Source organism: Meriones unguiculatus, chromosome 19, assembly GCF_030254825.1.
Source record: "Meriones unguiculatus strain TT.TT164.6M chromosome 19, Bangor_MerUng_6.1, whole genome shotgun sequence".
Lineage (NCBI taxonomy): Eukaryota > Metazoa > Chordata > Mammalia > Rodentia > Muridae > Meriones > Meriones unguiculatus.
Genome location: NC_083366.1, coordinates 49,246,591 through 49,262,530, shown reverse-complemented (window position 1 = coordinate 49,262,530; position 15,940 = coordinate 49,246,591). Strand labels below are relative to the sequence as shown.

The 15,940-nt window shown below is 43.3% G+C and overlaps 1 protein-coding gene across 1 annotated transcript in view; it reads left to right on the top strand.

Annotated features, from left to right (window-relative positions):
* The window catches only part of Mylk4 (myosin light chain kinase family member 4), a 76,534-nt gene that overhangs the window by 1,104 nt on the left and 59,490 nt on the right, over nt 1-15,940 (top strand). Inside the window, exon 2 of the mRNA XM_021653668.2 lies at nt 1,001-1,271. Coding sequence (XP_021509343.1) covers nt 1,001-1,271 — 271 coding nt within the window. The remainder of the gene's footprint in view (nt 1-1,000; nt 1,272-15,940) is intronic.

The window sequence follows — 15,940 nt, the reverse complement described above, 5'->3', positions numbered from 1 at the left end:
CTTCCTAGACAAGTCTTTCTTTCCTGCAGGACTATGAGGAGCAAGCTATGCACAGTCAAATCCCCCCGGCCCTCAGACTGTGTGTTAACTGGCCGCTTGACATGGTGGTGGAATTTTCAATTTGCCTCTTATCTCCTACAGCTTCCCTAATTTTAGTCTGTGAAGAAAAAAAAAAAACACAAAAACAAAAACAAAAAAAACACCGATAATGAATAGTATCTAGGAAAACACACACACACACACACACACACACACACACACACACACACACACTACATCTTCACAGCATGGGAATATGAAACTCAAAGCAGGGCAGCCTGAAGGGACAGGAGTTTGGACTTCCAGGGTGAATGGGAGTAAGAAGTCTCTGGAAGGACAAAGGAGGGATGCACAGACATCAAGGGTGCAAATGAAATCTTTCAGATGGCAGCTACCTGAAACGGTCATTTCTATCAGCATAGGTGTCTTGCTCTCTGTCTCCTCTTCCTGTGACTGAATCAGTCTTTTCTTGGCATCTACAAAGGGGGGAGGGGATGTATCAGATAGAATTAGCTCTATTTTCATTTATTACTTCTCAGTGTAGATGGCTCTAAACTTCCTTTAACAAAGGGATTTTATTTCCCCAGCCATTCCTGTATGTAAACGGTCTTGTGGTTTACTTGAACAACCAATTTGAAAGATACTGCATAAACATAATTGGGGTTTCCCTCAGTGTATGTCTTATTTAATGTAGTGAAGGATATTCATGGTCTTCTGGGAGGGCACGTCTCACTATTTGATTTTTGTGTGAAAATGTGTAATATATATATATGTAAATGTATGCATATATATATGTATATACACATATATATATTCCTTTAATATATATATATTCCTTTAAATGTTCTAGCAACAGGAAAAGTTTTGGTGTGAATATCCACATTGCTCCTGATTTGGAAAGTTGATGGTGAATATGTGGCCTGAACTGTTTTGTTTGTTTGTTTGTTTCCTTTCTTTATAGTCAAGAGAAGAGAGTACTGAAAAGCCATGATTGTGTCCTGCTCTACCAATCCGAGACAGAGGGAGATGAAAGCCCCACTTCGGACAGCAGCCTGCTCAGACTCACTACCAGCATGCTGAAGGTGAAGAGGCTGGAGGAGATCAGCTCTTGCCACAGCAGCAACCCTCTAGAGAAGGTGGCCTTTTTTCAGTGCATGGAAGAGGTGGAGAAGGTGAAATGCTTTCTGGAAGAGAGCTCTGGCGATCTGGATCTGCAGTCTGGAGACAACGAGGTAACCATGCTCTGCTTTATCCCATAGGTGGTGCTACTTGTGTGGCCCCCTTGGGGTTCCGTGTTGTCCCTTGTGTGTAGAGCTGAGGAAGCCTGGGAATGGACGGATTTCTGTTCCGCTTCTCTAAGGACTGTGTGTAGACTCTACACTTGAGTTGCGTTGATAAGTTCAGAGGCCTTTGAATGTGTATTTTACCTGCAGTGGTTGAGGAGTTCTGAGGTGAGCTTCTGGGGACTGGGAGTGTAGCTCAGTGGTAGAGGCTGTGCATAGCATGCTGGAGACCCTGAGTTCCCCACCATCACCCCCCTCAACCAAATTCGCATGTACACATACACACACTTATATAGAATGTGCTGGGATGACAGCTTGTGGGCAGAAGGCGGGGGCCCGGGTGTGCAGCTTCTAATTTCCTGAAAACCCTGAGCTCTGTGAGAGGTAGAGCTATTAACAGCAAAGTCCAGAGAAGGGGAAGCATTTCTTGCTGATGATGTGATGGTAGAGCCTTGTGATCACCGTGCAGAACAAGGGCTCTGGGCTGCAACAGATTCGCACATGGAGTTGCCTAATCTGATCAATGAGATGCTAGGTGCTGCTGAAGTAAGTTGGATAATACGTCCAAAGCATGGAAGCATTTATGGTGCGTGTGTGTGTGTGTGTGTGTGTGTGTTACATAGGGAAAACAGCACATATTCAAGATATGGGTATCTAGGTGTATCCACAATGTCCTCATATCTGATTCTGTGGATTTCTAAGTTACCCTGTTCAAAAGATGTGCGCCAGAGAGACGGCTAAATGAATACAGGTGCCGACCACACAAGTGTGTCAGCCTGAGTTAGAACCCAGGAACCCACATAAAGGTGGAAAGAAGATCTGACTCCACAGAACTGTCTTCAACCCCTCCCCCGACTTGTGGCGGCACGTCTGCCATCTCCCATCTCTCTCACATGCATAATAAGCAGAAAAAAAATGTAAAAGATTAATTTATAAAAAGGTTTAAAGATGAAGCAAAATTTAAAAATTGTAGGGCCTAGAGAGATGGCCGCATGCCTAAGAGCACATACTGGCTTTGAAAGCACCTGAGTTTGATTCTCAGCTTCCAGGAGAGGTAGGACACAAGAGCCTGGGACTCCAGCTCAAGGGACCAGATGCCTCTGGACTTCACAGGCACAGCACTGCAGTGAGCACATAACTCTAACTCAGACACATAATAAATACAAAATGGTTTACTTATTTTTCTTATCTTAAACGATTTCCTTTTGCAAATGAATCTGTGATGTTATTTCACAATGCATATTGTATAAATTTGGGATGAGAAGAGTACTAATTTGGTAAAATTCACGGTCCTAAACTCCATCTTCCTGCCACAAATAGCTGGAGCTATTGAGGTGCATGCAAACATCCAGCTAATTAGATACAGAAGAACAAATTGCCATAGGCAAAATGTAAGTGAGATATGAAAGACGCCCTCATAGGGACCATTAATAAGACAAATAAACAGAATTTATTTTCTCCTCACGATTTCTCTAGGAAACAGAAAAACACATCATTCAGCACATTGCAAGACAGAAATAAACTAGTGGTTTATATGGGTTTGATTCTGACATAATTTTGTTGTTATTATATTTGTTCATTTTTTTGTTTTGTTTTGTTTTGAGACAGGGACTTGTGTAGCCCATCAGGTCTTAAACTCCATAAACTCACTTAATATGGCCTTGGATTTCTGATCCTCCTGCCTCTACCTTCTAAGAACTAAGATTACAAGGTGTGTGCCACCGTGCCAGGCTTATGTGACAAAACTTCTAAATTAACTGCCTTTAAAGTGTGAGGTAATGGTGAGTTGGACTATACGCTTTCTTGGGAAGAATTGCTTTTATGATTATCAACTGTTCCAGATGTTAATGTTAGGAACCTAATTTGGAAACTGTATGTTTTGGGCTTTGGGTGAAAAGTCTGCAGAGTCTGCAGAGACCCTAAAAGAAGGGAACAAACATTTAGTAGCAGGGTCCTTCTGGCTTCCCTTCTACAGCTGACACCATCAAAGGTGGAAACAAGTGATAGGGAGTGCCATGTGTCCAGCGCAGTTTTTGTTTGTTTGTTTGTTTGTTTGTTTTGTTTTGTTTTGTTTTGTGAATGGAGAAGGGCCCAGTGATGTCAGCAGTCAGTATCTCTGTCCTTCTCTGGCTGTGTGCAGAATGGAAGGTACAGGTGTCAGAGGCTGGGTGTTCTCCCTATGGTGGTCAAAGCCTAACCTGTGAGTGAAGCACAGCCTGCAGGCCTAGCACTGCCAGGTAGAGAAACCACCTCATCAGCTCAGGTGTATAGACACAGCTGTGCTGCCATGGCTGTCTCTATCTTCTTCAAGACCGCAGTAGATCTTTACTGCACCACTTTTTTCTCTCCCGGGACTATTAAAAAGGCCTGTCAACTTTCTCACTTTACTCTCTTCTCCCCCCGCCTCCCCCTTCTCCTTCTGAGAAGATTAGGGCTGCTAATGGCAGAAACATTTGCTGGCTGCACTGAAAGGCAATTTTCACTGGATTTCAGACACTCTGGGGACGCAGCTTTGTTCTGGAAGCTTGGAGAACAGTTTCCAAAAGCAACTTTATCTCCTCTCAGTCCCAAGAGCAGAAAAACTGTATATAAATTTAACAACCTGTATTTGTTAAAATAGCTCAACGAAACTCCGGATTCTTTTTTTTTTTTCTGCTCTTAACCAGGATTTTCTATTTCATTTATTTTCCTTTCCTTTCATATTTTAAACTGCCTTTCTCTTCCTCTAGTTTTTGGGTGAATTATTAAATACTGTATATTCTACTTCCTTGTATTCAAAAAATTGAATTTATTCTATAATCTCAACTTTTTTTCTTTGATTTTTCTTCATTTTCCACTTGATTCTCTTTTCTAATGCCATTTTCTATTACAATACTGCTTAATTTAGGAAGGTTCAAGACTTAAAGTGGGAATTCACAGGCTTGCTTCCATTTTCTTCTTCCTTTACATCCCTTATCTCAAAACTAAAGACTGAAGGGTGGCGGAGGCCTCTCCCTAATCACGGAGCTGGCAATAGAAAGGAAGTGATAGCCACCTGCTGTAAGAATAAGGCCAGAGCTCAACTTCCCTTCCTCCAGATGTTTCCTCTTCTTCCTTTACACCACATTTACGAGCTCTGTAAGTCCAGTCCTTGAGCCCAGTCTCAACCTCTACTAGGCCACCATCAGCATCCTATAGTCATCACTTCTGGGTCCTCTCCAACCTGACTCCCCACCAGCATGATTATCTTACCTGCAAGAATTTTGCACAGGTCAAGGACTCTCTCATGCTCTCTGAAAATGCTCAGTACAAAGCTAGATTTTACATTTTGTGCCTAGGTCAAGCCCTTGCCCAAGCCCTCCCACGAGGACATCTGAAACACTCCTTCAAAAGAACATGCACATATGGAAATTAAATAAATGATTGAATAAAACAGTTTGCAGCAGAGAACCACGGAACACGACACACCAGCTCTGGACTTGTTCAAAACATATATTGAAATCAAGTAGAGCTTAGCAAGTACTTGATCTTAGTAGCTACCATGTACATACAGTGAAGCTGTAAACAGTGATACTCCTCACATCTGCAATTATAAATACTTTGATATAATCAAGTGTAGAGACTTAATGAAGTAATTATATTCATACTTTTGGTGCTGGAGACTCAACTCCAGGTCTCGAGGATATGCTGTACCCTCAACCCATAGTTCTACATTTTATACTCAAGACAATTTATGCTCCCCTCTCTTGGTTTTCCCCATCTTCCTGTGTGATCCTACTTTCCCTGTCATTTACCTGTGAGGGTAAATTTCCCAGTCACTTACCCTGAAGGCTTGGTCTCAAAGTACAAAAACTAAGGAGCATTAACATGTAGACGGTCCATTTGCGAAAATGTGTCTTTGTGGGCCACTCCTCCAGAATTGAGCTTAGAGGGCTTTTTCAAGGTGGATTACCTCTGAATCTATGCTAATCATGATTTGTACAGAAAAGTCCTCTTTAGTAAGCTCCACATTTCAGGGCTGGGAATGCACTGCAGCTGGTGAGATGCTTGCTTGGCATGCACGAAGCCTGAGTTTGAGCGGTAGCCCCACATAAACTGGGCATGACGACCCATTCTGTGCTTGTAAACATAGTGCTTAGGAGGTAGAGGCAGGAGGATCAGAGCTGAAGATCACTTTGAGCTAGACAGAAAGTTTGAGGCCAGCCTGAGGTGCATGAGACCTTATTCAAAAGCAAAAGAAGAAGGAGAAGGAGGGGGAGAAAAAGAAGGAGAAGAAGAAAGGAGAAGGAGAGGAGAAGGAGATGGAGAAGGAGGAGACCTCAATATACAATACCACCACCACCACCAAAGACAAGTGCAGTCTACAGACAAGTCCCATCTACAGGGGAGAAGATTAAGATGGTCCAAGTAGAGACAGGCTCTCATAATCTCTGGGATGTTTAAATGCCTCTTAGAGATATTCAAAGACTGAACCAAACAAAATTATTTCTTTGCCAGATGGGCAAAAAGACCGGAGAGGTTTGGGTAAAGAATGGCTGTCCCTATTTTGATTGAGTTGGCTGTTTTAATAGCAGGTGGCATTTCCTGACAGCTGCTATGAAATTGTGCCATCAGCTGTGTTCATGAATACTATTCTTAGGCCTCAGAATTGCATAGTTAAGAATGGAGGTTTTTAATTTTTGAAGTTACATTCTTTCACACACCCCTTCTTTTTGCCCCTTGCCCTGCAATGTAAAGAGAAAGCTTCCTAGGTGACATTGGCCCAGGCTAGGCAGTGGATGCCGGTTACAATGCAGCTACTAGTCCTTGACCCCGGGGACAAGCACATGTGTATCAGTGTAAATCATGACCGGTGATCTCCCTTAGTCCCTGCACCTGTCGCCGATCTGTCACCAAAAAGCCATCATGTGTTTCCTTTTAAAGAAGTGGAGTATTAGCTGATGCTGTAACCGGAGACGCTCAGTGCAGGACTTCACAAAGAATCCCATTGCGGTTCACAATTGCCCACTCCTCAGAGCAGAACAGGGAGCACGGGGGAGCTTAGTAAGTGGTTGTGCTAGAACAGGGCAGGGAAGGTGCCTACCAGCCCAGGGACTTCACAGCTGCTGCCCGAGAATGAACTCCACATTTGGAAGAAAAGATGTCTGGATTGTAGGTAGCGTGTGCCTTCTGTCGTCTTCAGTCTTCTGGCGCCTGTTTCGGTCAGTGGCGACGTGGGGAGGCCCCAAGCAGGCATCTTCTCTTGAGGATGCGCAGGTAGTGAAATCCTTTTGAACTAGAGCGGATTCATTTTGCAATTCTCTTTGAACATTTCCAGCCCAGGAGCGGTGCTTGCCAAAGGCTGTTGGTCCATGCCTTGCTGGATCTTTGCCCGGGGCTCCTTACTGTCTTAGGAGAGGCTGGGATAAGAATAGTGACACGTGGCACCTTTCATCATTTCTAGCAATTGTACCAACTTTCGGGGAATCTTGAAGCAGCTGTGTCTGGAATTAATTTAAAATCGGTGGTCTGTTTGGGGTACGAGAGCTAAAAAGATTGCTGGCATCACTTCATTCTCGTCCTTTTTATATGTCCTTGTCATAAAAGAAAAAAAAAAAAAAGATGTAAGGTCTGTCCTATTCATAGGAAATCTGTTGCAGGCACAGCACTGAGGGGTGCTGAGTGCTGGGAATGTCACCCTTCATGCTTTGGGCTGCTGCTGATATGGCTTTCCATCAGCTATTCCTAGGATGGAGTTTTATGAACCACCACAACAACAAAAATCTAGAAGAGAAATAGTTTTCAGTGTAACGAGTTTAGTACTTTGGGAGAAGTTGTTCATTCCTAGGAAAACAGTTCTTCATTATTTTATTAATTATCATCTGCTAAGTCATTTTTATACACTTCAAGTAGCAAACACTACAGACAACCATGTGGAAGAGCCCTCCTACTAGAAGGTGGGGCTCACAGCAGTGTTTCTTAACACCTTTTTCGTTATCCTCTTTCAGCTATCCCTCCCCCAGTGATCTGGTCCATGAAATTTTATTTCCTTTTCTTATTTATTTTTTCCTGAAGGGCTAGAGAGACAGCTCAGTTGGTGAAGTATTTGCTTGCATGAGGGCATGAGTTTGACCCCAGAACCCATGTAAAAATGTTGGGGATGGTGACCTATCTTGTAACCTCAGTGCTTCCTGGCCAGCCAGTCTAGTCTAATTAGTGAACTCCAGTGAGACCTTGTTTCAAAAGGCAGTTGGTGATGTTCCTGAGGACAGTGCCCCCCCCCCCCCCGCGACCTTACACAGTGCTAGGCATCAAACTTAGGGCCTTGAGGCTTCTAGTTGAGTGCTGTGAGCCACATCACAGCCTTTTTCATGAACTTTATTTCTACAGATACCCTGGTTGCAGTATATACTGTTGGTTACCTGGATGCATTCTCTCTCTGTGTCTCTCTGTCTCTCTCTGTATGTATGTATATATGTGCACATCCTTTGCACATACAAAAAGTAAGATTTTTCTACATCCTTCTCCACTAAGAACTACGGTGCTATTGCCCCACTGTCAATACATTACTTATAGCTTAAAAGATTTCCTGAAGGGGTGGTTTGAGAGCATACTCTGGTGGTCTGCATACTTGTGTTATTTACATCTTATCCTATGAGAAGCTGCAGGTCCGGTTTTTGATGGTGTTCAGATATCACAGTTCTAGGCTCCCCCAAAGCTTGAGTGTTTCCTGAGGTCCCTGCAGGAAGCATGGACACTTCTGTGATTATCAGGTTTGTGTTCAAAAGAACAGACAAGTCTTGAGATAACAGTTGAAGACAAGGTAAAATCAGTGGCAGAAAAACGGCAACAGTAAAAAGAAAGAATGAAAGAGAAAGAAAGAAAGAAAGAAAGAAAGAAAGAAAGAAAGAAAGAAAGAAAGAAAGGTCCAGAAGTATACACAAACTTATCTTTAGTCCAGTCATGGTTGTCTATCACACCCAGTCACTGGTGTCTAAACATTCATCATGTCTGGATGTTTAATATTTCCTTTATGGGAATTATCAGGAGGGCTACATTTCTTCCGTGAGAAACACTGTGAAGGCATTCAGCTTTTGTGTGGAAAAGAATGACATCCGCTTAAGCTCTGGACCACTGGTATTTCTACCTCTGGCAGCTTCCAGTGAAAAGTTTAACAAGCATTTAGAAGTACTGCTCATATTTTTGTAAAGGTCTTTTGTAGCTTTTTAACCATAAAGAAGAGCTCATTTATGTTAGGTTTACAAAATAGATCTTACCTTTTTTTTCCCCCATCACCAATGATTATTTATAATGTTGGCAATGGATTATCTTAAAAATTTGCCCAAGCACAACAGCTTGTCAATTTTCTATCATGGAGGTGTCAGAGAGCCCATTTGTAATGTTAACATGCTGCCTCCCTCCAGTCAAGGGGTAAAGGCTTTGCAATGTGTTATGTATAGATTCCAACTCACATACAGTTCTGATGCTCTTGAAAATGTATACAGATAAGTACACAACGTGTGTGCTGTTCTAGTGTCTCCAAATAATCAAAATCATGATTACTTTATATAATTTCTGTTATACTATAAAGAAACATCTCTATTTTACCTATCTCTATCAAAGTTAAAAGAACATATGTATATAATCATTGCTAGTTATGTTTATGTTTCTAGGAAAAAAGAATGCTTAACACATATGTTAATGAAATTCTAAATATGATTTATCAAACTGTGTTCTTATCATTTCCCCAAACCATTATTGTCATAAAAATGTACATTTATCTTTTAGCATTACATGGACTTCCATTTTTCACAGGCTATCTTCGTGACCTTTGCTACACAATTGGCCCTCTATATCCCTGAACTGCACATCTGTGGATTCAGTCAGCCATGGAGAAAACATTCTGTCTGTACAACATCTGCTGAATTTTTTTCCTTGTAATTATTCCCTAAGTAATAGGGATATCAGCTATCAGCATTCACACTCTTAGGCACTATAAGTAAGCCAGAGATGATGACTTAAAGCACAGGAAAGGAGGTATCCAATCACATGTGAACCCTGTGCCATTTTATACAAAAGACTTCAGAAGACTTGGGAGGGATTCCGGAAATAGATCTCCCAAGTATACATGCTAAAGATGTCCTTTCATGTGACTTTTATTTTATTTTTTTGCTAATATTCCAATACACCAACCTATTTAAAGCAATTTTAGCAAAGCAAAACAAACAAAAAACCAGAACAAAACACAATTACAATTTTGATATGCTAAGTACAGATTTTCCAAATGCACAGCAATGTATGCACAGCACAGATTTTCAAACGATTTGTTAGTATGTGACCTCGGAGAACCTGAAACCCTTCATGACTAGGTAGTCCCTGATCAGCCTCAGGCACCTGCAACAGGAACTGTTTCCAGGTCTTTGCCCAGTGGCACTTGCTTCTTTTCCCTTTGTTCGGTCTATTATGGGGATAGCAATAACAAAGTCCAAGGAAACCAAGTTAAACCAAGTTTTCTAGAGAAAAGAGAAACTAAGATGAGGCATTTACTAGAGAACGTTGATATTGGCGAAGTTTGCTTAGGGTTTCTATGTGGCCAATGCTGTATATCTAGCGTCTCCAAATTGCCATTTCTGAATTCTCACCAGAAAGCAGATCCTGAAACCAAGGCTTGTGTTTGGATGCTTAATTTGAGAATTGGCTCCTAGGAACTGGCGTGGGACCCTGGAGTATGAGATATTGAAAGAAGGAAGCCCCGACTTGATGCTAGCTGAGTTGATCACTGTGGACAGGAGGACACGTAGCTGCACCCCTGTTGTAGGACTGAAGTCCACCACTCTCTCTCTCTCTCTCTCTCTCTCTCTCTCTCTCTCTCTCTCTCTCTCTAAGTTTAGCAGGCCCTATGGCGTGTTAAGTGGCATCTGTGTAAACATGGGTTTACCTGGTGTTCTCTCAGAAATGCCAGAGAACTCTAGGGAGGAGGCAAGATGCAGTAGTGACAGGAAGAGGGTGACAGGAAGAGTCCCCATTTAGTGGCTTCAGCAACAGCTGCAGCAAAGACCAGACTGTGTAAAGAACACAGAGAGGAACACATACTCGAATACACTGATGTTTCAGAGGTCAGCCTTGGAGGTCTTGCCAATCAAGATAGTGTTCTTTTGCTCAGTTTGTAATTGATTTTTTTTGTCCCTGTTCCCAGCATCTATCAGTTTCCAGCTTGTAGTGTTACCAACTCATTTTTGGTATTATTGGCTTATGTGAGGGAACTTTTGCTCAAATTAAGATGAATTTAAGAGGAGGCAAGCACTAACATCAAAAATAAGGGTTCACTGAGACAGGGTGTGGTCTCGGGTCTCAGGACTGCTTCTTGAGGCTTTAGGAACAAAGCTTGTATATGAAAGCATCCAAGGGGTGCACACCTTTAATTCCATCATGCAGGAGGCAGAGGCAGGCAGCTCTGTGTGTTGGAGGACAGCCCGAGATACAGGGTTAGACTCTGCCTCAAAATAAGTTTATACAGAAAAGGTGTGTGCTTACCAGACACAGCGCTCACTGTTGTACAGGGTCCAGGATGCCTGTCCACCCTGTCTGGTCTCTGTCTACACACGATTTTGCACTCGACACAGCCATGATGCTCATGAACACTGTGTCCTTCTGCACCAGGCTCATAAAAAATGTTGGTGGCACATACAATCATTACCTATCCGTGTGTGGGGTGCCTGTTATGTGGGGAGCGTCAGCTCTCTGAACCTGGCTGTTGGTGGAAACCCCTTCTGAAAGCAGCCAGTTTTCAGCAGGCATCTCCAGTGGGCACCAGGGCCTTCCCTGTCCCATCTCAGAGGATTACACTAGTGTTTCTGCAGGGAGCTGGGATTATCAGGTTGGCTTGTGCGCACATCTTTGGGAGGGGTGGTTATTTGACTGTTAATTGTATATGGGAGGGGCCATTTTTACGGGCTGGACCCTGGACTGTGTAAGAATGAAGCTGGCCGCATCACACCAGCAGTTAACAAACAAGAAAAGAGCAAGCATGAACAAGCAAGAAAACAAGTGCATGCCTGGTTGCTGCTGATCCTCAGCTGGCACTCTTGACTCCCTGTGTCAGTGTGCTTGCCACAACAGAAATGAAGGACGCCTGACTGCTGTCCACATGTGGTGAAAGGTAAACTCAGGGTGGCGACCATGCTTGTTCTCAAAACCAGCGCAGAGGGTTGCCCTGAGTTTCCCGACAGTTTCCAGTCCCAACCCTTCCGCTCCAGGGGAGTTCTTTATGTTCTTTGAATAGCAGTGTGACCTTGTCCCTTTTGCTCACACTGACATAGTCTTTGGATAAAATAACGTAGCGTGTATATGTGAAAATGCTTCGTCAAATGGGAAAGGCTGTAACTGTTACATGCATTGCTTTCTTACACGCGTGAGCCTCGGGCCCATATGTCTTCTTACACACAGAGATGGCCCTGAACGTGGAGACAGTCTCTGTATATGTGCTGAATATTTTAATATTTCATCTATTGTTTTCGGAGGGGAAATTACTTGATTTATGAGTTCATTTTCTAGAATTAAGATGATGTATGCTTTTTAAAAATACCTTCATAAATCTTCACTGCTGCTCCCTGGCCCATGGCCTCACCCAGTTGGATGTTCCGCTGCTTGCAGGTCATGGTGGTGCTTTTTGTTAATGACTTTGGTGTGGTTGCAGACACTCTAAAGTGCTGTGCTGTGACATGCTGATTGTGACTCAGTGACTGGAACACACACACACACACACACACACACACACACACAGCCTTAAAGCACAGATCCTGAGGTACCTGACCTTGGAGGCCAGCTTTGAAAGGAGGACTCAAACCCCAAGGGTAGTGAATTGGACTGCTCCTGAGATTCCTGACAACAAGGAGGCACTATCTTTTCTGAACTTTTCTTCCAACCCATCTTCTGTGCTGCCAGAGCCAGCTCTTTTATTCAGAGCTCTTGTCTCTCCTAGGGGTTTCCCCCTGGCTTCTTGCCACATTGGATCTATAGATCAAGATCTGGCTCAGTTCCTTGACTGGCACCAGCCAGTCCCTGAGGTTTACACCTTGGCTCGTGGGTTTTAGCTGTGCACCGTCACTGGTGCTTAATTTCCAGGAGCACACCCAGGAGTTCTCTGAATACCTCAGCATCTAAGCTGAATGCCTGCACAGCCGGGGGCGAGTCCAGAAATTCAGCTGTAACAGGTGCGGGTTTAATGATCTTGTCAGTGGACCAGGCATCAGGAAATTCTAATAAAAAAGAAATAACTAGGCTAGGGGCCAGTGGAGTGTGAGTTCACATTCCGACTTGTCTAACCCTTAGATTCCAGTATTTGTGTTCCGCACATGAGCAAGCTAGGTCTATTCCTACCTTTCCTATGGAGTTTAATGTACATTATTAATGAACTTAGGATAAGGATTAGGCATAAAAATGAAATAATCATGCAAAATTTAAATTCACAAATGTATCTAAACTACCCATACCAGAGTCTAAGCATCCATTTGAATCATTACATATAGGTTTTATATTAACTTAATTGAAAAACAAGTTTTTTTTTTTTTGTTTTTTTTTTTTTTAAGCTGGAAATGTTCTGTGTTGGTTATGCTTAGATGCTGATAAATGTTGTCAAAAGACAACTCGAACTTGAAGTGAAAATACATGAAACCCACTGACAAAAGCAATTTCATTTGCTCATGGGCCCTGGTAGTCTCTCTCAAAGAGAGGCAGAACCTGTCAAAACAAGACTGTTCCTCTAGGTGTTAAACAGGATTAGATTCTGTTCGTGAGTTCTCTTTTCCCTTCAGTAGAGATGTGTGGTTCAGGGACCCGTTCGGATGACTTGGCAAGCGTTATTTAGAAGCGTAAGAACTGATGGCGCTGGGTCTCATTGAGTTCTGAACCTTCTAGAACGAGCACCTTGCACCAATGTATTATCCCTCCCTAGGGCTGGGGGCACAGCCCATACATAGCATCTCGCATTTTGCACACGCGTGCTGCATCCATTTCAGTTCTGTTCTTGGGGCTGTGTATGCTGATTACCTATTTAGGGTCTATGCCTCTAACCTGGTATTTCTTTATTTACCCAGATATTGACCGATGTGTAAGTAGTCCTCACGGTCTGTCTTGTAATAAATACTTTATAAACGGGGATGGAGCTCAGGCCCATGCCTAGCACTGCAAAGCCTTGAGCTCAGACCCCAGCAATGCAGCGGCAAAACCTCTGCGATAACCTTAGGAGACAGATCCATCCCTGACTGATCACCAGCGTTTATGTTGCCATAGTCCAGCCACTGAGTTGGGCACCTCGCACACTGTGTGTTGATTTTCACAGTCGCCCCCGCAAAGTTCTCTGTCTACAGATAAGTAAGCGAAGGTTTACTGGGACTAGGAACTTGACCAAAGTGATACAGCGGCCTACAAACAATGGTATTTCTTTCTGAATTGATTCATTTGCTCAACATTTAAAACTGATACATAGGCTTAACTGCAGAAACTTTAACTAGAGTTTTTTTTTTTTTTTTTTTTTTTTTTTTGTGGAGAAGTTTTTGGGTTCATAGCAAAACCAAGAGAAACTTAAGAGAGCTATGCCTACATTCCCATTTCCCACAGCACAGACCTCCTAGCAGAATGCGCCTTTGTTCTAACCAACAAGCCTACACTGATCTTCTATAGTTTGGAGCAAGGCTCACCGCTGGTGTTATACAGTCTGTGGGTTTGAACAAATATAAAATTTCTTGTGTATCCCATTATAGTAATTTAAATTAAAAAAAAAATTAAATATTTGTAGAAAAGCCAAATTTTCCAAGGGCAATTTGTTTTATCCTTACATGATCTGCAGCTTTTTTTTTTCCGATTTAACGACCGCTCTCATTGTTTGCTTTTCGAATACAAACAGAGGGCCTGGGTAGGTTTTAAAGCTCTACATTGCCAACCCGCAAGCCAAGGCTCTTGTCCGCAAATGCAAGGTAACAGCGCCCTCCAGTGGGCAGAAGCTGGAAGAGCTAGTGTGAGTGTTTGGTGACCTTCGAGGCTTTTTTTACCCCGCTGGTGTTGAGCATGGAACCTAGGCCTTTCGCATGCTTGACAAGGGCTCTACCTCGGTGCCGCACCAGCTCACGGTACTCTTTGCGATTGTTCAAACCCATGATAGCAATGACAGGGCAATGACAGAAGATTACATACTCCACTGTTTTGTCAATAGCTCCTATGAGCTCAGAACTTTGTCTTGATTATCAGGTGCAACTGACATTTCACCAAAACCAGCTTTGGGAAGGTAGACAGTCTCAAAAGACACTGTTTCTCTTTTTGTAGCATGGCTTGGTATTTTGTTTTCCTTGCAGGCTTGCCTATTTGTATTTCACTTCACTGTGGTTGCGGGACGAGACATTTTCACTTGCGGTACAGATGGACATGTATGACCACGTATTTGCATTTCATCTGGCCTCTTGCTACCTCTGTGATGCTGGGCATGTTCTGTACCCCCTTTCAGTGTACTCCATCGCGTGAGGTTAGTACTGTTGACCTCACCGAGGTGTTGCCTACTGTATTTTGCACAGCGCTTGGCACAGAGAAGACACCGTAAAGAAGACAATACCCTTCACTTGTGTGTAGCTTGTTCGAAGGAGTTCACACAAGCCCTCTCTACCTCTCGGCTCTGCCCTCAGCCCAGCTTTCACTACCAGGAGCCACTTAAATGTCCCCCAGCTGTGTGCACCTTCTCTTTCTCCTGCTCAGAGCCCCATTTACTTTCCTGGGAGACATTTCTCCTTTCACATTCTTTGTTTTCCGTGGGTGGGAATTTCCATGTTTCTGAAGCACCCAGGGCCAGTCCTTTAGACATCTTGAAACTGCACTGCCATGCTGGACTCTTCTCATCCCCACCATTACACTCCATCAGACATTATCACAGCATGTGACCTCTTGAAATGTGTCTTATGATTCTTTTCGTCCCTCCTGGAGTGATGGCAAAATGAGTTAGCTTGCCTTACTCTCATGTAAGGATATATACAGAAGAGCTGCCATCAGATACCGTGAGGAGGGAGAAAGGAGTTTCAGCATGAATGAGCTGCTCTGCAGTGCTAAGATCATACACCATACATGTGAGGATGCAAATACTGTGTGAAGGGATCCTGCTACCTGATGCGTGACAAGGGCTTCACAGACACGAGATAAGGCAGGGGTCCATCGGTTCAAAGGTACACACTACTAAGCGGCCCTTAGGAGCCAGGTGGTGCCCCTCAAGGCCAAACCTGGTGCAGATTGTTTCTAGAAATCATCAGCTCTGAAATTACGAAAACCACCCTCATCAGCCTAACGAAAGTAGCAGGAGAGATTCTCTCAGTATCTAGAACCCTGTCTTTTCAAATAACGTAGGGCTCCACCCAGCTCACACAGCCAAGTCTCTGTTCTTTACTTTCTACTCTCTGTCTTCGTTCCCAGAGAACTGTCATGAGAGCTCAGGAGGCCAGTTACTAATGTGGTATTGTATCCTAATGGGATTTGTTGGGAATAAACGGAAGGCTAGAAAGTCAAGAGGCACAGCTCTTAATCTGGTCAAGAAAATGACACATTTCTGCCTTTCTTCATGTTCCATGAAGCCTGTGCTACCCAGTTCTTACAAGTCAAATGATAGGATCTCGCCACACAGTGTT